The sequence below is a fragment of the Tetrao urogallus genome (assembly GCF_951394365.1).
Source record: "Tetrao urogallus genome assembly, chromosome: 5".
In the NCBI taxonomy this organism is placed as follows: Eukaryota; Metazoa; Chordata; class Aves; order Galliformes; family Phasianidae; genus Tetrao; species Tetrao urogallus.
The window spans coordinates 15,888,011-15,910,687 of NC_136818.1; the positions used below are offsets into that span (position 1 = coordinate 15,888,011).

The window sequence follows — 22,677 nt, forward strand, 5'->3', positions numbered from 1 at the left end:
AGAGAGGAATGTTCCCTAATGTCACTGCTCTAAGAGGTACAACAATAAATTGTACAAAGATAAACAGATGAAGAGGACGTTTATTTGTCAAGTAAATGCAGTTATTAACTGCAGGTGACTTTATCTTGAAACATTCAGCCTCCAATGCTAACTTTCAGCTTATCTCTAATACGACCAAACCAAATCCTTAGTAGATCTCAAAAAAGAAAAAAAAAAAAAATCTTGTTTTTTTCCCCCCCAGATAAATAATTTCTGAAGCAGGCACCAACTTTGGCTGAAATGTTATAAGTCTTTGCACTAATTGCAAATCACACACAGCCAATACAATACAGAAACCCAACTGTACGTGGAACAGGTGGCTTTCTAACAGTAGCTGAATTCCTACTTACACTTGAAGAAAGTAAACAATGCATTTCAACAAGCAAGCTGAAAGTAATTTGCAAACAGAATTTCAGAGAATGAGAAATGTCAACTACTCTTCAAAAGACAAAAAGCTTTAACTGAGAGCTTTCCCTGAAACGCCACCAGGACACAACTTGTGCCAGGAAGTTAGTAGCAGTGCACTGCCTTCCAAACCATTTTACTACATAACGAGAAGAGCCCTGAGTAGTGTCAACTATTTCAAAGATATTTCTTTTTTAAAGCTGTTTTTTTATTGCATCAGAGTACACATCACAAACTTACTTTGTGATATTTACTATTAACTCACATAAATTACAATGGAATAGTAGTGCATTATACCACATTGAATTCAGTTCCAAGCCAATCTATGGCTCAAATTCACACACACCAAGTGAGAAACATCATTATTTTTCTTGTACTAAAGAGATTGAAATAATGATATATATAAAACTCATCTCCCTTTACAAGGATAACTATTAGTTAGTATTCAAAGTTACAAACAGAAGGAACATAACTTACAGAGCAAAAGTAATACAGTTTACATTCATCTGAAGAAAAAGCTTCACCGATGCTAAGAATTTAGACAAGGATGATTTCATCTCTTGTCACAGCAGGAGCACTTGGAAGAAACGTTCATGTAAGTCCTTCACTTGAAACAGAATTTTCCATTTTAGCATGTTGTTCCTTTGATTCCAAATTACTATGTAACCACAAAGCAAGGTGTCAGAAAGAAATGGAAAGCCAGCTTCTGACACCTAATATAAGACAGGTGCCACAGCTTTTTTAGAGTAAACATCTGAGTTTATATTAGAATTGAGTGCACAAGAGGACATGATGCAGCCTTTTCCAAGTTGTTATGATATGCTAACAATAAAGTCAATAAGATTTACTCACTTAAATTCAGCACTGCACAAATAGCTGAAAGCTGCTACTACATACCATATACAGTATACATTACTGTGAATAATATATCATTAAACTTATATGTTTTTTATTCTAAATAACACCGTAAAGTTAACATGTATCACAGAACAATTCAACATTAAGTTTGCTGATGGAAGAACAGTCTACCTCCAATCAGCTTAAACTGAATGTCAGTACGAGCCTGGCTTGCAAGGTCCTCGTCACTAATAGTGGTCAAAGACAGTTTCAGTTTTCCTTTCAGAACTTACAGATTTTGTAGAGGTGACAGTTCATCAAAATGTGTTTAGCACAGGAACCTTGCAACGTGATTTTCTACAACACATTTTTAAAAGAAAACTTCTGCTGCAATCTCCTCTTGCAACATTGAAAACACTAGAGGTCAGAAGACGATCCTTTTATCTAGCTGCAAAAAATTTAGAAAACCACAAGTATTTCTAACAAACTGCATCCATGTTCTATAAGCTACAGAGCTTATTTTCAGTGGGTAAATTGGAAGGGTGCCACACAAATTTTAGGCAACGTATCAGAATCTTCTTCATAGCTGCTATTCATTTCTCAGAGCAGCAAGGATGTATTTTTTTACCTATGTTATTTTTCCTTCCAAGTTGTTTATGTCATTTCTTTTTTAAAAGGTACTCATGCAGGTGCACAAGCAAACCACTGGAAAACATGCAGTTATCACGTGTTCTAGAATTAAAATATTTTTCAGTTTTTACAACAATATCATTTGTTCTATAAATCAGATAAGCAGACAGCTGAAATCGTACACCTGTCAGATAAAAGCAATTAAAAATATTTGTGAATATTTCTGTTCATCTGACAGTGTACAAGCCTTGTTACCCTTCATTATTTAGAACTCTAAGAGACTGATGTTTCTCCTCAATACAAAACTGTTTCTCTTTCCAGACATTTTATATTTATATTGAGTTCTTATTACTTGCTAGCAATTTTCAGCTTCTATTAAGTATTTGTTTATCAAAGGCAAATTTCAATTTTCATTGTAACATCCTTTAACACTAGTTTTTCATTGTGACAGTTGACAGGAGATCAAAATCTGATGACAGGGAGCTTTCAGTATGTGCAGTCCCTTTTAATATTCCAGAAAGCAATAGGAATGTCTTTCCCTACTATTATTTTTCTGATATGTCACAAACACAGAATACTTTCTCCTAAGAATTCTGTAGTTCTAGATCTCATTCTCAACCTACACCAGGTAATACATACAACAGTATCCTGTATTTCCTGACTACCATTAAAATAAAAACAAAAAAAAGAACAACGAAGTTTTACTAATCAAGGGATCTTGGTAATGACCTGACAGTCTCTTTTCAATGACCACTGTCATTGTGCACATATCTTTAAATAGCAAAAATCTCCACTACAGTAGTATGAACCCAAAATTCTGTCCTCCTGCAGGTTAGATTCCCTCCTGTGCATTATAATTCTAGATTACATTAGATACACTTGGGCACTAATTTTTATGCCACCGTGACTACTTAAAAGTGCAAACAATAAACATACTGATGCTTGACACGTTTCTCTCACACAAGAAAACCACACATGGGATTTTAAGTTCATGCTTAACTTAGTGGCTTATTAAGAAAGGTTTAGCAACTTCAGCTTGGCTTTTTCAGTCTCAAATATGACACTATATTACATAGATAAAATTTTAACTCTTCAAACTGATCTAGCCATGTGGCATAGGGCAATCTGATAGAGCTCCTTGTTCTCAGTTCTACACGTGAATTAAATTTGCCTTGAAAAGAGGGACAGGGAATTAGTTAGGCTGCAAGTGACATGGAAGTGGGAAAGAAAGTAAGAAGTGAAAACAATAACAAGCATTGAATTGTTTCAAATTCTCTTCAGTACTTCAGGCAGCAATACTGGTGCACTCTTAATGATTACATCCTCATCATATTATCTGCCAGGATATGGCTGTTGCAATTAGTTCACTAGATAGCAGCTATTTTAAGAATAACTTGAGATGGGGAACAGAGGATCACCTGCCCACAAGACTGTGGTCCAAGCACAGAAGATCTGAGCCTACAATCAGAACAGTCTTGATGCATTTCTTCTTAGTCAATCCTATTACCATTGCTAGTTTCATGTTTCAAGTGTTGAGCCATGCAGATGTGCTGGAAAATGTGTGTTTTTAGTATGGATTGATCTGGCAAGTCTTCCACAGAAAAAAAAGATGAAGAAAATCCTAATCTCATCAATCTTAAATAGTAACAGTGCTCAAGCACAAAGGAAATAAAATTTATCTTGTGTAAAACCTCCTAGAAAAAAAAAAGGGGGAGCTAACTGCTCTACTCATGGTGTTCCTTTATTCTAAATCCTGTTTTGACTTTTTTTAGTTAAGAAAAGGTGTACCAACAACAAAGTTATCTGTTTTCATTAAATCACATTTCCATATGCTTTGACTTTCCTCATTTGCTAGATGGTCCCACTGACAGAAAAAATAAGCTGCTTTTATGAGTTATTGAATGCTCCCTGTTGTACCATTTAGTTCAGTAGTAACGAAGCATTTAACTCAGCTGGTTTTATGTTGTGCTTCAGCAGTTTTGTATTTCTGAATAAAACTATCAGAAAACTGGACTGGTTCAAAAATGAATGTTAAATTTTAAGTGGTATCTTAACGTGTGCTTAAGGTATGCATATCACACCTTTTAAAGTGTTAAAGGAGTTTAAAGATCTAATATTGTATGCATAGGATGTGGTTAATGTTCCTTTGTTGTCTTTTTTTTTTTTAATAGAGATAGAACAATTGCAGAAAATCTGTGGTATATTTGGAGAGGTCACAATACAAAGATGCCTGGCCTCCTGACAACTAATAGACATTTTAAGTTCGAAATAACGTACTTAAAGAAACCAGATAGCATCAACAAGCAAAAAGGGTTAAGAAATTGAAATAGTGCAGGAATTAAAGTTAGGCAAATGTAGAATCAAGGACTTTTTGTTTAAAAACCCCCATCACAAGTAAATCAATCTCTACATGAATTTCTACAGTATACAGCTTCTTCATATTGGCAACACTGCAGTGCCCATCTCCCCTTCTCAGGAAGGATTTTAGAAATGTAATACTAGTTGGTGCTGTGTCATTCAAAAGCCATTATTTCAATTTTGGCCTCTCCTCGTCTTACTGTATCTTCAAATGGACCAGCTCCCCCAGCACTGGCGCAGTCACAAGTCTCTGTACCAGGGAGAAAAAAGCCAAAACCTAGTGGGCAGGTATCAGCTCTGCTAAAAAAAAAAAAAAGTAGCTGTAACAGATGAAGCAGCCACATGCAGTCCAAACTGACTTGAGAGGCTACGAAAGGAGGGAGTAGCACAGGCAGTAGAAGGGCAGGAAATGAGCCCTGAAGACTAAAAAAGTAACTGCTAAAATATTTAAGCACCTTCAGTTGTGGGAGTTCTCACCTCCCTCACTCACCCTGCTTTGAAGTACTAGAGTTACTGCACTTGTCTGCACACCAAGATCTACTTACTACAAGAGCACCTGAGAACGTATCTTTTCCTCAAAGTTTGGCTTCTTAGACTGAGTAAGAATTCTGCCCACAGACAAGCATAAATTGAGATACATGGCTGTAGTATCAGGCTGAAGTCCTCCTTTGGCTGACTTTTTAAGAGAAAACCATTTCTATATCTTCCCAAGAAACAGCAGTTAGTCTTTAGCAGCACATTTACCTGATGTATATAAGAACTATTGAGTATATGGAATCCAACCACTGGACCAAGATACACAGCTGGCAAGTCAATAGCATAGAGACAAACTGCTTCAGAGAATGCTTATCTTAAATACCTGAAGCTGTTACTGTACAGTAACCCCACATAAAAATTAAGTATAGTTAGTAGTTATGATAAAATGGAGTTCAAACTAGAAATTCACCAAAAACATCTGAAACACCTTGGAGAACTTATGCCTGCTTTTGCTCTTTAAACTAAGGAATGTTTAAGATTAAGAAGGTCAAAATAATAGAATTCCAGTTGCATTCCAACAGTAGCAGTTTTCCAGTATACTCTTGATGATTACAGTATGAAAATAAATGTCAGAAATTACATCATTTAAGAGAATATGTAGGGATCTTATTTACTTTAATAAATAACTGTGAAAAACACAAAAACCAAATCAATAGTTTTACTGGTAGTCAAAAATGAAGAGACACGAGACAGTTGTTCCTCAGATAATAATCTATCAACTTTACTAAAAATATCTAAGGAGTATTTCCTCAATACCCTTGATTTTTTTCCCCTGCCCTGACTTAAAATATTTACTTATTACCAATCTGCCTCAGACTCTTTTCAGGGTAGGCTTTTAAACTCTTACCTCTGTGGCAAGACAGAGCACTGAGATGTAAATGAAGTTTATTCAGAAGGGTAAATGTGGTAACTAGTGTCCTTTCAGTGACTTTACAGTGACTCATTCTAGACTTTCAAAAAACACATCACTAACATCACATACCACTACTGATAAGAGAAAAAACATTTCCTGTAATTTGAAAAGATGGAAACAATTTCTTTACTCAACAGTCAGTACTTGGAAAACTTATTAAACAGAGGCCATAGAAAGGCTTCATTCTAGTGAAATAGTGCTAAAAGTTTTAACTGTGGGAGAGAGAACTAGCACAATCATGGACTTCCTTTACAGTTGTTCTCAAAGCAGCTCTGACACGGTTAAGTATGGGTAAATGTGACAATTCTCCGAATCTGCCAGGAAACACACCAAGAAGGAAGTGATGTTACCCCCCTGACCAGATCAACCTAACCAACAGACGAGTTTTCCTACTGAGATTACTCACATGTAAAACTAATTTTCTATAACAGAAATGTGCTCTGTATCTCCACATACCAAACTAGCCATGGACCATTTTAGGAGGGTAGCAACAAGTCAGTAATTTGAATGGAAATGGAGAGAAACAGATTAAAATGCAGAAGAGCATTCCACAGTTTTCCCAGCTCTGTTTCCCCAGTGTCCATGCTTCACGGGCACCATGCTTATCTTGGCCAGCTGACTGACATTAACTGATAACTGCAGCTTAATTTAACCTTGCCTGAATTTTTCAAAAAAAAATTTTTTTTCCCTCCCCCTCTCACCTTTAGCCTGTTCTGCCTTCAACTGTTTCAAGGAAAGCTTAAAAAAAACTAACAGCAACAAAAACTCTACCAGTGTTGAATAACCAACAGGACCAACTATACATGACCAGAAGGAACACCTGCTCTTACAGACCAGAAAGTGGAGCTTGGTAGAGATTTAGTGAGGCTTGGTAGAGATTTTCCTGAGAGCTATAAGGGACTGTAGAGACAAACCACAAGTAATAGTGTTTGAAAGGCTGATATTAAGGAGTTAGAACATTTGCTTGTTGCAGTTTGTAGCTATTACATCAGATCAAGTAATAACAAGAAAGATTTATTCTTTGAGGAAGCAAACCCAGGAATTTACTGATGGACTACAGGCATAAAGAGCAAATATCCATTCCTTGGTCTTGGAGGAAAAAATGGCTGACAAAGGACACCTTTGCTTATACACAGCTTCAAGGTTTTTCTCCGTCACTTCTGTGAATTAGGCATTCCAATTACGTTATCATTAAGGAATGTCTCAGACTTGAGTAAGAATGCCCGTGGATTATTTTTGCATTTCAACACATTTACACAGAAGTCTAACAGGTCAGCATCAAGAACTCAATGCCTAAGATAAAATGACATTCAAAATACATAAATATAACTAAATATTTATAACTGAATCGCAGCAAACTTGCTACAAAGTTACATCTACTATTAAATGATAAAACTACCTCTTTCTCCTTGTCATTATTACTAACCAAAACTAAGAGTGACCTCAAACTGTGATTTAAATCTAGCATTTGTGTATGTCAGAACAGTTTATATGTGGGAGTAGTGATACTCTGCAAAAGTTAATGCCAATGTCTCACACCTACACCTACACAAACATTTAAAAAGAAAAATCCGATTTAAGTCAGGCATTGCTATGGACCATGTGGACCTTGCACTGAATCCCTACGTTTTCCCCTGCTTCCTACAGAATCACCATTTTCCACACACACATACACAAAAGACGAAGGTTGTGTGGTAAGTTTCATCAGCTTCGGAATAATCACAAGCAGACTTATTTATGATGCCTCTTACTCAGCATAATCACTTTGAGACATCCACGCTCCAAGATTAGTTACATGCACTTTATATCAAATGTTGTGTTTCAAGTCATTAAGGCAAGCCTCAATTAAAAGGCCCTCCACCACTGACATCGGGTCACAGCATTCCAGCAGCAAGCTGAATGGAAAAGAATGAGGCAGCTCTTTCTCCAATGAGGAAAAAGTTATTTAGTACCTCATCCCCATATTGAGACTTGTTGTTTTCTTAAAAAACAGGTTTTGTTGAAGCAGTAGGATCAATAGTTTGTTTTAGCTTGCTGGCTTTGGAAGTAAATACTTCACAACTCCATTAGTACTTTTGTTGTTGTTGTTGCAGATGTTTCAGACGTCTTTGAGCCTGAGTACCTGAAAGGAACTTTTGATCTTAAGTTTCATATTTGCTGTCAAAACACCAGTCAAATATCTGTGCAAGGTTCTATAAGCAGAGAGAATCTTCCACAGCGCAATAGAAAATTTTCAAGACAAGTTTGAAGTGTGAAGGAAGACATAAAAGTAATTTATTTCTATTAAACCACTGCTGTTTTAAATGTATGTATGAAGTTAACACTCAAAACATGCATTGCACAATTACACAAGCTATATTTCAGAACTACTACAAGCTTGAGATCAGTAGTTCATCAAACTCTAACACGGAAACTCCTAGGTACATACTGCAGCCACAGAATGACTTCATGCTCTGACTATACACAAAGTACAGTCATTCTCATTTGTACAGAAAACAAAGGATCTTGAGGCTACAGATGAAGAAATCACTAACATGTGTCATCTAAGGTAACAAAAAAAGACTGGAACTTGAAATGCACTTCAGTAGGAGACAAAAGAAAGCAACCTAATTATGAAAAGTAGAAAAAACTAAAGATGGCATCATGCAAAGAAGTGACTGTGAAAAGGAAGGAGAGAGAAACAAGTGAATGAGACAGTGAAATATCATGACAAAACAGGGGCAGTGAAGTCCTTGCATGTATAAAGCAGGCTTACAAAAGAGTTTACCCTTCTGGCACCTACATTCTTTAAATGCCCATGATATGATAAAAACTGTATAATTTGACACTCACAGCTTAGGCAGAAGTATGGAAAAGGAATAGGAGAGAGCTATAAGAGACTTGTTTACATAAAAAATTCTAATTCAGTGAAAGAAAAAAAAACAACAGATTGTTGTATTCTCTATTTCATAACACCAGATCTACTGTGCTTTCTGGAAGATCCGTTTTAGCCAAAGTTATCAGGATGGCATTTAAAGCCAGTGTTACAGTAGAAAAAAGCAAAAAAAGTGCAGGTGGTTCCTCACCTGCAAAACCAGATAGTTTGGAATGAATAAAACAATTATTTTACAGACAGATTGCTAACATAGAAGACAAAGCCTGACCTGAATTCAGCTATTCTCTTACTATCTTTCTAGAAGATAACTGAGTCATATGCAATCCTAACTTATCTAAGTAGTTCTAATGTACTCATCACCGCATTATCTAAGCATTATGTGATCAACTGATTGCTTTATCTTTTAATAGATTTAGTGCCTGCTTCACTACAGGAAAAAGTATTCAAACTGAAATTCTTTACGGAAACTCCATCAAATTTATTTGTACAGTCATCTACATAAATCAAGTTGATCTTTTAGAAACAATATGCAAACACGTTACTTGACATGTTCCTCATGCTGTTAGCAAAATGGTAACCAAGAGTTAAGAAACAAAAAACTGTTTTATGAAGCAAGTTCATACCATACATGAAGATTTTGAAAAAATGCAAGAAGTTGAACTTTCACACCATAAAATGAAATCATCTTGAAGGAGAAATTTCAGAGGGAAATCAGACACTAGCACTGCCAGTTTAAGAGAAAAAGAAAGGAAACTAGATAACAACCAGCTTTGAATCCAGGATTAATAACCAAGAAAACCTTCACGGACAGACAACAAAATTCAGGTAGGGAAGCAGTGTGCAAGTACATGAATGACTGTCTGCAGTAACCCATCAAGATTTCTCCTAGCCAAAAAAATAGAAATCATTTATGATTCTCTCATTACGGGAGCAGTGGGCTCAAGACAAAAAAAATGGAACAGTACAAGGAACAGCACAAGGGCTACAGAATGCATCTTCAAATCCTACAGTGATACACAGCATTAAATAGAAGTATTGGTTTAAGTAAATAATGGAGGTACGTTTTAGAACAAATCTAACTCTGATCATAGAAGAAAACTACATGCAGACAGGAATGTCTGCCAAAATCAAAATGTGGGTTTTTCAATGGTATGCTTCCAACCTGATATAGCATTGAAAATTACTCATTACAAGTAAAAACAAAGAAGTCACATGGTGCTTGTACAGAAACAATTATTAAAAGCTCACCAGTACACACAGAAGGTAAATGTAAGGCCTTTGCTTATAAAGGAGGCACACTATACAAAGACAGCATTATCCCACTTTGCCAAGTAGTGTCTTGCTCACAACAGGTTAAAAAAAGAAAGAAAGTGAAGGAAAAAAGGTACAAGAAGAAGGAGTATGAAGCCACACGTTTCATACGAGCATGTGTTACCTGGATTTCTAATTCAGCAATGTGCTGCTGGAGTTCAGCCACAGCTGCTATGCGGTCTGCCTCACGGAGCCGCACTGCCATCACTTCTTCTTTACTCTGGAAGAATAAATTAACGACAACCCATAATACCAGTTTCAATCAATAACTGTGCATTTTTTACTCAGAACTACACAAAGAGAACTTATGCTGCTGAAGAGTACCATGCCTACTGACAAAGTATATTCTAAAGAACCCCCCTCCCTTTTTTTTTTTTTTTTTTAAATTCTGTAGTCCATAGAATTCTGTAAACATCTAATACTAATTCCAAACTACAACCACCTAATACCTGTGAAAAATATTGTCCACAAAGGTCCAGGTCCAAGAAACAGATACCCTTTGTTCTAGAAACACTATAATGTAAATTAAGAAAGAGGTATCGACAATTCTTCAGAGGACCACATTCTTCAGCTTCTCCTTTGTGAACAGACAGCAAAGATACACTGAAGTTACTTATTTCACCTTTCTCTAAAAACAAATAAGAAGAGATATACTCAACCTCATTTATGTTCAGCTGTCTTAGTGACAGTATACAACAAAGACCACGTAGGATGAAACTAATGCCTGTAACTAATGAACAGATTCCTGCTGTAAATTTAACAGTGATTTGCAATTTGAGTTTTGATAAGAGAAGGAAGTTTCTCTACTTTCTGTTTTATTGAGGTAAGCCCTGAAGACTTGAGAACACAAATCTACCAGTGTTATATTGTCACCAGCTTGGTACAACCACAGGGAAAAAAGGGATACATAATGAGTCAATAATACTTCCAGGTAGAGTGCAACGTCTGGAAAAGACAGGTGAGTCCCAGATATAGCTTCCATGGCAGAATGGCGGAACTCCACAAACTATAGTTACTGTAGGTTAGTTCAAGTATCACAGTTATTTTAATGTGTACTTCATTTAATGCGTGCTTCTAATTCACAATACTTGCTATTCTTACTTTTTTAGACAATTTGATTGAAACTGAATTTAACTGCCAAAACTTGTCCACAGTAGCTACATGAAAAGATGCTGTATGTTTTAAAAAGAGCCCTGTAATTAAATCACACTTTCTGCAGTACCTAATTAGCAGAATTTGTAGTCACCTAATTCCATTTTAGAGGAACCCAAAGTCAAAGCTCAGCCATTATTGCTAAATTCTACTGTGTGACTGCCTGCATGAAGCCAAGTCCACAAGCCTACAGGATCATATATAGTCAACTGCAAGCTGACTCTCTTTGGCTTGATTTGACTTGAATATCTGAGATGAGTCAATAGTGTTGCTCTAGATGGCACTGACACTTTATCACCGAAACAAGGCATATGCTCAGTTAGTACCACAGGATTTGATAGGAAAGACAACTGGGGTGAGGACATAGTTCTTTTGTTGTAGGTCCTTTAACACAGCTGATTAGAGAGATTACTGCTGTGTTTTAAATAAACTGTTTGAAATGAAGTCCTTGCTGTAGAGGTAGCAAACATAAAAAACCATGAAGTACACACTAGTGACAGAAAACTGCACAGGTATGATATACAGCTTGCTACACAAGTTTCAATTTCTACTTAAGTATAAGATACTGTTTCAAGAGAGACAAGCTGCAGAATATACTACTTGGGTTTTTTTGTTTGTTTTACACAAGAGAACTGGGGAGTTGAAGATGCGTTAGAAGGACTCACTTGGATTTTTAAGTACGAATATTGTTACATGGCAAAACCTCAGTGACAAACAACACTAGAGCAAAGCTTCAGATATCTTGAAATGACAGGAAGAAAAAAAAAAAATACTCAAACATCAGTTTCCAGGGGGAATCGGGACAAAAGAACTTCGCAAATGCAAAGTGGAAATACAAGTGTAGCTTAAAATACTTAGTGCTACATAACCTTAACATTTGTATTGCTCCATTATATTATATGAAAGACCACTGAGACTGCAGTTTTGATTATGAAGTTGTTGCATCAGCAACATCTTATTTTAACTATTTTAAGTATTTACAGAGCAAAATTATTTTTTCAATTCAACCTACTCTATATTCTCTATATTTCAAGCCAAAGTCAGTAGCAACACTACTTAGCACAGTGCCACTGAAACTACTTTTGGTACCTATAGGTAGGACAAGTGCTGCTGCTGCTGTAGCTTCATTTTCCTTATGGAAAGAACTAAGGGAAACCAGCAAAAAGTTGCCAATTACAAATTACACAATATGGCTTTGATTAGCAAAGACAAGATGAAATTTTACTACACAACTGAATTGATTACATTGATGCACTACCTTGAAGAAAAAGGATTACAATAAAAAATCAAGCCTGTAAAAACAATATATTACAGGAAAATTATGCATAGAGTGCCAATTCATCTTCAGACTTAGCAGCTTTGCGACAAGCCACTCACTACACTCTTGACACTCTTATTTACGTTATCAGTAGAATCTTCCGAGGAGAATTCAGCCAGTCCTCAAGTTATATATTGTTAAAACAAAACACACGTACATTGGAAAAAACGTGGAATAAACACCCAGCTGGTAACTGTGTTCTATATGAGCAAAAAAGAGAAACAAATGTCTGGATACACCATGGACATAACTAAGATATGACCAACTTACATTATGTAACAGCATCTGCTCTCAAGTTGCTAAATCTGCAACTGCAGTACAACAGGCAGCATTCATTTTGTTATAGGATGAATGTTAACACACAACTCATCTATTTAGAAATTACTGGCCACTCAGCGCCAGCTGATTTTATAAAAAACTCCGCAAACATCTTTTGGAGACAGAGTGAAGTTGAAAGTTGCTTTACTGTCTCCAGTACATTAGGTCTTAATTATAGCAATTTCCAACTAAGACTGCACTTTGAGAGAAGTATCAACAGTCATTTCAGGAAAAGTTTCATCCAAGTTAAAAGAAAACCTTGTAGGGCTTATCCTTTACTGCCTTTCCATATTGCATGCACATGACTGAAAGAGAAATTATTAGGGATCGGTTATGTACTTAGTTATGAAACTAAGTCTGGGATGAAAACATCAGGTAGAGCTCTGGTGCACTGATGGTAATGAACACTTTCTTGCCCAGTATTTTTAGGCTGATCTCTTACAAGCAGTTTACTGTTTAGGTAGTGAATACCCTAACGCTCTTCTCTGTGCATTTTTCCATTCAAAGACGGTTTTTACTGCCATTTCTGAACCCAAGCTAGTTCTGCAGTAATAGCATTGAAGTTGTCTTCTGTCACTAAGACAATCAGAGCACATAGCAATCAGAATCTGTTGAGCAGAAGAGTGTCTTTTTACTCATTTCACACAGACAGCAGTAGAGAGTAAAGCAGAATCACACTTTGAAGTCAAAGTTTATCTTTGTGAGACCACAAAGAAACAGCTTTGTCAAAACCTCAAATGATTTTGAGATGGTAAATTTAAGATGACATTGTCAAACTGGAAAATAAAATAGTAGTGGAAAACACTACAAATTACAAACATAGAAGCATGCAAATGATCTATTCATGTTGCTTACCTTACATTCAATCTCCGCTTGTCTACGTTTTGCTTCATTCAGCTGAGCAAGAAGTCCTTTGTTCTGTGCATTAAGATACTGTACCTTCTCCTGCAGGCTGGTGACCTCCAGCTCTGCCCTTCGCAAATGGTTATTATTGATCTGACTCTGACATTTATGATAAGGAAAAAAAAAAGAAAGCACATCAATAAGAGATGTTTCATATTAGTTTACCTCCCTAAAGTCTGACAAGACAGACTTGACAGATCATTTGCTATAAAAAAAACTTGATGGAAAACATTGAGAATTTTTTAAATTAAGTCAAAAGTTTGCATGACATTTGTTTTTCACAACCATGATATTTCAAGGGTTCTTAAATAGAGAATTCATTCTAAGAACAAGAACATAAAGTTGCTGTACACATTTCTACTCATCTTGCACTTACGTAAGTCAAAGCCTTTGTGAACTTACACCCCAATTACAATTACTAGCTGGTGCAACCACGGAACATCAAGTATATCAGAAATACTACATGCACACTTCTTTAACCAGTGAAATCCTGGAAGTAATACAGTACAACTAAGATCAGTGCTTTAATACAAGACATTTTTTACAGGAGGCTGTGCATAGATCAACACAATCTGAGAACCACTGCATTTGTTTCAAATGACAGCTCACCAACATAACACAGACTCAATGCTTAACACTGAAACAAGAGCAACCTAGAGGTCTTGAGGTTATTGCATGTAACCCAGAGTGCAGGATACCTGTGCCCCCTACTGACTAAAACAAATAGAAAGGAAAAACAACAAAACATACATTAACAGTATTTACATTTAAATACAAGTTTTAGAAGGCACAAAAACACCTTTATTCAGTTAGTGTAGAATAAACTGGTGCCTCTATCAGTAGTAAGCTACCATGTATTGTATAGCCATTCTCTCCCTCTTCAGTACCACATCTTGATACATGGGAAGATTTCTCAGAGACCTGTTACAAACACTTATCAATCAACAGCACGTTCAATATCAATTCAGTGGAGAGCTCACAAATTAATATGAATGTACCAATTGTACATTGCACTTTCAGATTTGACCACTTAACTTGCACTACAGTTACATAAAAAGGATCTTAGCAGATAAGTTGTTTCTTGCCTATTCTGCACATTTCAGTAATGCTAAAATACACTTCTTCTTAGCAGGTGAAAGGTAAAGCTTCTGCTGAAAAGTGACAATAGGCTATTGTTACACCAAGATTCCTGCTTAGTAACCATATTCAGGCTTTCAGGAGATGATCTAGTACTGGCAATTTCACAAGAAAAGCACTGTTACTTTAAGACTTGAAATTACAATATGTGAATCATCAATTAGGTAAAGGTTTGTGAAGGTGGAAACACCTTAAGCACACTTTTGTTAGCATCCCAGTAACAACTGAACAGATAAGGATTCACACACATTCAGAGTTTACCAGTTAATCCAAGTAAGAAATTGTGAAAGCTTAGTCCTGTAAGGGGACATTAAAGTATGCTAGATTGATTGTATGCACTGCACTTGATTCTCCCTCCCAGTCTAAGATACGAAGAAAAAAGCAGTTAAAAAAAGAGACTATGACATCTTAGAGCTAAAGTCATCCCCATAAATGGTACAGACCATTAAATGGTATTGGCCATCTGATGCTAGTCTGGCAGCATTCTGGTCAATTCATATGCTAAATATCATACCTGTGTTTCCATCTCCATCATTCTTTGTTTGGTTTCTTTCAATTCAGCCTGAGTTTCTGCTTCTCTCAGTCGGACTGTCATCAGCTCATCCTGCAGTTCATTCACTGTATTTTTTCTCGGAGGATCTTTCCACCTCCCAGTGGTGCGAGCTAGGTGACGCTAAAAAAAACCCACATCATTGCTGATATCTCATCTTTCCTGGTGTTCTCTAATTTCACTTAAGTAATCTCCTTTAAAGAACTCCTTGATGTCTCAGCTGTACAATGCCAAGTTGCTCAAAATGCTACTTTTAGGTCTAAAAATCTAGAAATCTATACAAGTTTTAAGAATAGATCATTAAAAAACCGAAGGCGGTGATTCCCAACTAGATTAGATTAAGTCACAGGATTTCAAATACATCCTGAAAAAGAGCTTCTAATATTTACTGAAGTGGAAGTATTGATGGGATACTTCCTTTCTACCAGGATGGCTGGTTGTTAGTACAGGCCTCTGTCATCTGCAACAGCTAGAGAACAACTTCCAACATACTTCTGAAGTTAGTGATATTTTCACATTCCACAGTCACTAGTTCCTACTTAACATCTCAAGATTTTCTTGCCTTGTCATCATCCATTAGAAAAGAAGAAAAAGAGAACAGTCTCTTGGTGCCCATACCTGCCAGTGTTCCTCTAAGTCTTTGACTTGCTGCCTTAGTTCTTTGAGACCCATCAAAGCTTCTGCTTCTCTTAGTTTCACTGCAATCAGTTCTTCTTGTAGTCTAGCAACATTTTCCTCATCAGGGAGAGCGCTGTTCCTCTGGAACAAGGAACGTCCTCTTAAACATGCATCTGAACAAAATATTGCTTAGCAAGATCCACTCCAAAACACAAATATGAAAACTCCTACTGCTAACCAAAATTTCTTAATACATCTCTTATAAAGTACCTCAAAATATATCTAATGACTACAGGTATATTTAAATTGTCCATTTCACTGGATATTATCCCTCCCAAAGATTATTTACACTACTTTTGGCACATTAAAAAAAAAAAAAAGAGAAAAGATTATGAAATAATTGACAAAAATAAAGCAAATGAGGAACAAAATTTACACCTTTAGAGTTACAGTTCTTACTCCGTTTTACAGAAAAAAATAAATGGAAATTTAGGTTTTGGGAAGGAGATAATTTGCTTTTGAAAAAGAAAAGGTATGTTGATAAAGAAACTATGCATTAATATTTACTAATAGTCAAGAAAGCTCTTAAGTGAAAGTACATGGATGTATACGAAGACATGAAAAAGTAGAAAGACTGGAAAGAGATAAAACAGCAATGCACACCACAGAAGTTACTTAGGAAAAGCGATGAAAGAATGAAAGTCTGGAGATAAAACAAAAACACTAGAAGGGAAGGAGGACAGCTGCCCAACTAGTTTCCTTTTATTGAATCATAGCTCACCAAACACTCAAAGTTCAATTGTGCTTCATCATTTTCTACTGTACTTCTCAGTTGTAATTTCTAGCAAAATCAAGTATGTAGAGACAGTGCTGGGAAAGCTTCCAGTTTTTCCTGAGAGTTGAGTGTAGTACTTCAACATTAACACAGCAAAGCCACCATTTACTAGCATGTTCCAAATTATGGGCTGTAAGCATCAGCAAACCAAGAAACTGACTGTTTCTTAATGCTTACATTATGGGCAGTACAGCCATTCAAGTCTCAGGTTACCAAGCAGAGTTTTTCCAGATTACTGTTAGTGACATGCCACATAAAGAGCTGTATTTATAGAAACTGAGGGGAGTTAACCTGAGTCACTTTCTCACATGCCTAAGTTCATTAAAGACTAAAATGTTTCTTGACATCCAAAGTTTGCCTGGTACATCATTTTTTTCCCCACAACTCCAACATCTTCATATTTAAAGTTTTCAGTATATGCTAACTCCCATAGCTCAAGAAAAGTGGTATTCTTTCTAAATTTTTAGAGAATCATGGGTATGCAACATTCTGGCTGTCCCAGGCCACAATGAGTGAAGAGGAACTGTCTTGGGCAGCATATAAAATACATAACACAGTTTAAATATACAAGTAATAACACATTTAAAAATGAAATATTAAAACAAAGAGGACAACAAAAACGAAACTAGCAGATTGGACATGGATGCTAGATTCTGACCTCTTACCAGTGTAACTACAACACTACTACTCTGTCAGATCCCCAGTCAAGCTCTTTAAGTAAAATCTTAACTAGATGAGTCCTGTGAAGTTAACTATTAAGTTTCGTCCACATTCTTGAATATGCAGCTTTTTCAAGTTTCCATAGGAAAATGATCTCCCAAAACAATAAAAGAGTGTGCTTTAAATAAGGTCAATTGTATTTTTCTATTTTCTGTGAAGAAAAACCTGACAACAAATTAAGAATAAAGTGCCTGACAGACTGTTTGAATCCAGCTAGAATTCTGGCATCAGAAAACTGCAAAATGACTGGCACCTGAAAAGCAGCAGAGTTTCATGCTAAGGACAGCAGATACACTTTCCTGCCCATAGCAGAAAGCGGGAGATACTCAAGAACAAGACTGGGGAATGGCAATCTTGAATTCCTCTTTCGTGTCTGCTCCAAATACTCATAGTTCCACATCACTTCAAGGCTCACCATAGGCTTGCTACTCATTGCAGAATATAGTTTTGAAACAGCTGATGTTTGCAGTTAAGACCCTACCTGAATTTGCGTTTTCCAACACAGGCACAGGAGAAAGCAATCATAGGCCCTTCTCAGTGTAAACATCTTGTTTAGTTTTTGTTACTGTTTTTTGATATTTCTGTTTGGTGTGGCTTATTTTTTGTTGTTTGTTTTTGCTATAATCAACTTCAAATTTGAAAAGCATCTTACAATCATGAAAACATATGTCAAAACTGTAGAGCACAGTTACACAAATAACTACGGGGACCCGCATTCCATCTATAGAGCTATTTTATACCAAAGATCCTGGGCTTGGTTTACCTTTTCCATCTCTAGAACTTTATCTTGCATCTCCTTCAGGGCACAATGGGATTCTGCTTCACTCAGCCTGGCTTGGACCAGCTCTTTTTCCAGCTGTAGCACAAAGTCTTCACTGTATCGTGAACTGCACTTATGCTATAAAGTTTGCAGAAATATATTTAGTACGAAGCACAGATAGCTCAAAATGGGTCTCGTGTCAAATTTGAAGTGAAAAACCATACATTCAAATGCTTAAGACTAGAAATACTACTTTAAGATACAGAAGGTCTACTAACATGTCTATCGCCACTGGTATGTGTACAAACCCTATTACTACTCTTCTCAAACAACTTCAGCCATACAAGACCAAAGGTATAGGATCAGACTGAGACCTCTCTGAGTACTCATGAGCAATGATTCATGCCTTCTTCTCAATGTTATCCAAACTAGGGAAAAAAAAAAATAAAAATGAAGGATCCGTAGCTATTTTGTGGTGTGTTGAAAAAAGGCTTAAGGTTAGCTATTTACAAGGTTAATATGAGGATTTCTCTTGATCCCTACTCAAACTTTGATTCAGCAGAAGCCTTCCATAATCTTGAATGTAAAATAAGTCACATATGCTTCAAAGCACTGTTACTTGGGCTTGCCTCTTTATTTCACTCCAACCTTTAGGCTCCTATTTACTCACAGAATATATATTCTTTCTTGTAATATATTTTTAGGATAAACCCTATGGATTTAAGAGGAAAAAAAAATACAGGACTAAGTAGTAGTATAGCCCCTTCTAGACAGATGGCATACCAATAGCATAGGTCCAGGCTACATCAGATTTGGTACTTCACACACAGAACTTAGTCCAAGTCTATTACTGCACAGAATTACACACTTTAACACAATACTTCAGTATTAAAATATCATTTCAGAATTTAAAGCTACTCTTTCTGAACTTCCGGAGAAAGAGAAAAATCTCACAATTGGAGTCAAGTTAATTTATCATTAACTTATTTGATTGATTAGTCAGAGCTTAAAAGTAAGAGCTATCATTACACCTGCTTAAGTACAATTTTGTAAAAACGTGTATTTCAACAGAGAAATTCAACTGAAATCATATTCACTACTTTTCAGTCCAGTCAATAGTTAGAAAGCACATTTTTTTCCTGAGTGACTTTAACATAACTTGAGATTCGCCACACACTGTTAGACCTGCATGACTTGCCATGGCATCCTATATCAGCATTTAAATTACTGTTATCCAGTACTGTTACAATGCTAAAAACATAGTTGTCCAGTTACTGATTATGCAGTTACCCCAAACAGTTATAATCAAAAGGAATTAACTGAATACATCTTTGATGCTGTTAACTACACTGTGACAAATTAATACTATACCTGGATTCATAAAGAAAGTTCTACTCAATCTGCAAGGCAATTTAAGGAATATTCCATGAATTTCTATAAAGCCATATCTTGCTTTGCTTTTGCATCAAACAACTTAGTCTTCATATAAAAAAAGCTGAGTTAGCAGCTGTTAGTTCTGTGTGCTGCTATTAGGATGTAACATTCCCTAACTTTCACTGCACAGACCTCACTAATAGAGCGAACAGGAATTTATCACACACGATTACATGGCCACAGAAGTACTTTCTCATTTTTGTACTTGTATATGCCAACTACATCTAAACCGTATCTGATCAAACTCACCTGTTTACAGATACATTTTTATTACATTTCTTAAAATACACAGGATATGAATCCACAGAATTACAACAGAGGAGCATACACAAAACACTACAAGGCAAACGTAACCTGTGCAAACAGTTTTCAGCATCACAGAGACTGTCCAATTAAAAGTGCTTGACTACTTAGCTGCACAGCTGAACGCACCAAGAACACTGCACAAAGATATTAACTTTTCCTTACACAACACTGATTTAATATGTACTGTTTTCAATCTGCATATTGTCTTCACACAGCAAGTAGCAGAGGTAGCCCTGAACTGAAGTGTCAGGAAAGGACAGACAGACAACGCCAATGTGTTTCCAGAATCACCGCACACGATAGGAGGGCATCCATAGCACATGAAACAATATGCAGAGACACAGAACAGGCAACAGCTTTCTTCTTCCTTAGCTGTTTGAACAAGTTTATCAAATGACATAAACAGCAACTTTGATGGAGCGGTGGACTCTCAGTTTCTTGCTTCAGATTCCACAAACAAGAGAATAGGAAACAAAAATGAACGCAGCATGCTTGCTTTGGAGTCCTCTAGACTTTTCAGGAAATGGAGTGGAAATAGTGGATCTGAAGAGCTAAACACATCCTGATTTGGAAACAACACATGTGAGTAACGTAAACAGTTTTGGACTCACAACTTGTTTTTTAAATCTGCCTTCAGACTTGGCCTACTTAGGACACAGTTAAATGCTTCTAAATACCTAGCCACGAAGCAAGCATCAAAAACAGCCATGCCACTCCCTTAAACCCAGTCTTGGCGGATTGGCAATAAAGTATAACCAAGATCAAAATAAATTTTTTAAAATATTCAGAAGCTCAAAGCTGTGATTTTTAATTTTTAAAAACAACTTTAGGTTAAATCACTGACAAATATATGTCAAATTGATGTTAGATGTTGATGTTAGAAAATGCTACTTTGTTTGCTAAATATCCGTCTTAATTGCCTTTAAGTGCTTGCCTTAAGCCCTCATATTTGTGTCAAAGAACACCACAAATCTACATTTCTGAGCACCATTCCAACCTTTTCACTATAGAAACACTTCTTGATATATCTTCAGAAGATGCCTCTATAACCTGAAATACTAAAAACCCAGTTTTACAATCATTTACCCCCGAATTAAATCCTTGTTCTTAGCCTCACGTAACTGGATTTATTTTTTTCCAAATTATTCCTTCATGTGTCACATAGTAAGATTGCCAAACATTCCTAATATTACTTTTGTAATGTATATAAATGTATCTGTTTGCAAAACACCTTTCCAGCTTCCTATACTGCCCTGTTAACTTTGCTCATACATTTGCACACTAACCATAGCACTTCAATGAATTCAGTATTTTTGAAAATTCAGACGTAAAGTATATTGTAAAATAAAGTGAATAAAATAAAGGAAAACCTTCAGTAAGGTTGTGACGTTCATTATAAGTGTATTCTTCCTATGTCAGTTACCATGCTCTTCATTATTAGTAATTCTGGTATGAGTTCCTGAAATGAAACTACTGAGAATGCAGTTGCTGCGACTATAACCAAACATATGGCTACAAGTTACCCAGTAAAATGCATATGCTTCCATCAGAATATCTAGTCAATTAAACTTCCAACTTGTAACACATCTGGAGAGCTTTCTCAATATTAAGAAATAAAGCACTTTTAGCTTGCTGAACTGCCTCTTATTCAGTAAATTCAATTCTCAAGCATTCAGACTGATGATCTGGCTCATCACTAAGAATTCAAGTATTGCTAGGAAAGACTGATATTGTTTTCTGGAGGTATGTTTAATGGGCTGAAATCCTTAGATTATTTGTTCTTATATATCCAACAAAAATCTCTTTAAAAAAAAAAATCAGAAAGAAAAAAAAATTGCGAAAAAAAAAAATACCACCCCCCCCCAAGAGCATCTTAGAACAGTCTCACTGCCCTCACACCTAATCCCTCAAACACCACTGCCCTCAGCATACCTGAGAACAAGGTTTGTCAGGCACAACTTCATCCATACAGATCACAGTTGACCAGCACTACACAGAAGAAACAAACAGCGTTCCTCTTAATCTCCCAGTTGCCCACCACATGGACAAGTCTGTGGCAGATTTCTCTATAAGACTGCACTTGCCACAGCAGTAGATTGGTATAGTTTTCTTCAGAGGCATTTAGACAAATGAGCTGAAGCACTGAGCTCCAGTAGTACTTCAGAAAGGTGTTTCACTTTACAATTCTTTTTCCTAGGTAGCAATACAAGAAAAGTACACGCACTGTGCGCTATCGCTAAAACCGCTACACTGTTAGTCGCTCCACAGAAAGATGTAAAACCTAGCATTCAAAGTAAAATGATACGCAAAGTCTCCATCTCAAGCCTTACTATTTTATGCTTCTTTCCCACTTCTGTTTCCAAATGACCTAAAATTTTTTCAGAAATATGTAGAACGTATTTGATGATTCTTAATATGCAATTCATTATACGAACATCAGCACAACTTTCAGGTCATCTTGAGATAAGAACTTTAGCAGAAATTCCATTACTTATACTGGGAAAAAATGGTAACAAATACCTCTAAATAGATTTAAGTCACTCTGTTTCAACTGAAAACTCCCTACAAATATTGCAATACAGAAAAAATTAAAGCTGCATGTAATTTGGACTTCAGTTGTTGAAATACAGTCAGAAGGATGTTCTTCTACCCATTTCAATCCCCACCCCTAAGGAAAAGTGTCAGAAGGGAGCAATTCTTCAAAGGCACACACATACTCTG

The 22,677-nt window shown here is 36.2% G+C and overlaps 1 protein-coding gene across 1 annotated transcript in view; it reads right to left on the reverse strand.

Moving 5' to 3' along the window:
• Positions 1-22,677, reverse strand: part of EVI5 (ecotropic viral integration site 5) — a gene marked incomplete at its 3' end in the record, with an annotated part of 58,744 nt that overhangs the window by 17,207 nt on the left and 18,860 nt on the right. Inside the window, exons 13-17 of the mRNA XM_079536245.1 lie at positions 18,220-18,354; positions 15,902-16,042; positions 15,248-15,406; positions 13,549-13,695; positions 10,030-10,125 (exon numbers count right to left, since the gene is read on the reverse strand). Coding sequence (XP_079392371.1) covers positions 10,030-10,125; positions 13,549-13,695; positions 15,248-15,406; positions 15,902-16,042; positions 18,220-18,354 — 678 coding nt within the window. The remainder of the gene's footprint in view (positions 1-10,029; positions 10,126-13,548; positions 13,696-15,247; positions 15,407-15,901; positions 16,043-18,219; positions 18,355-22,677) is intronic.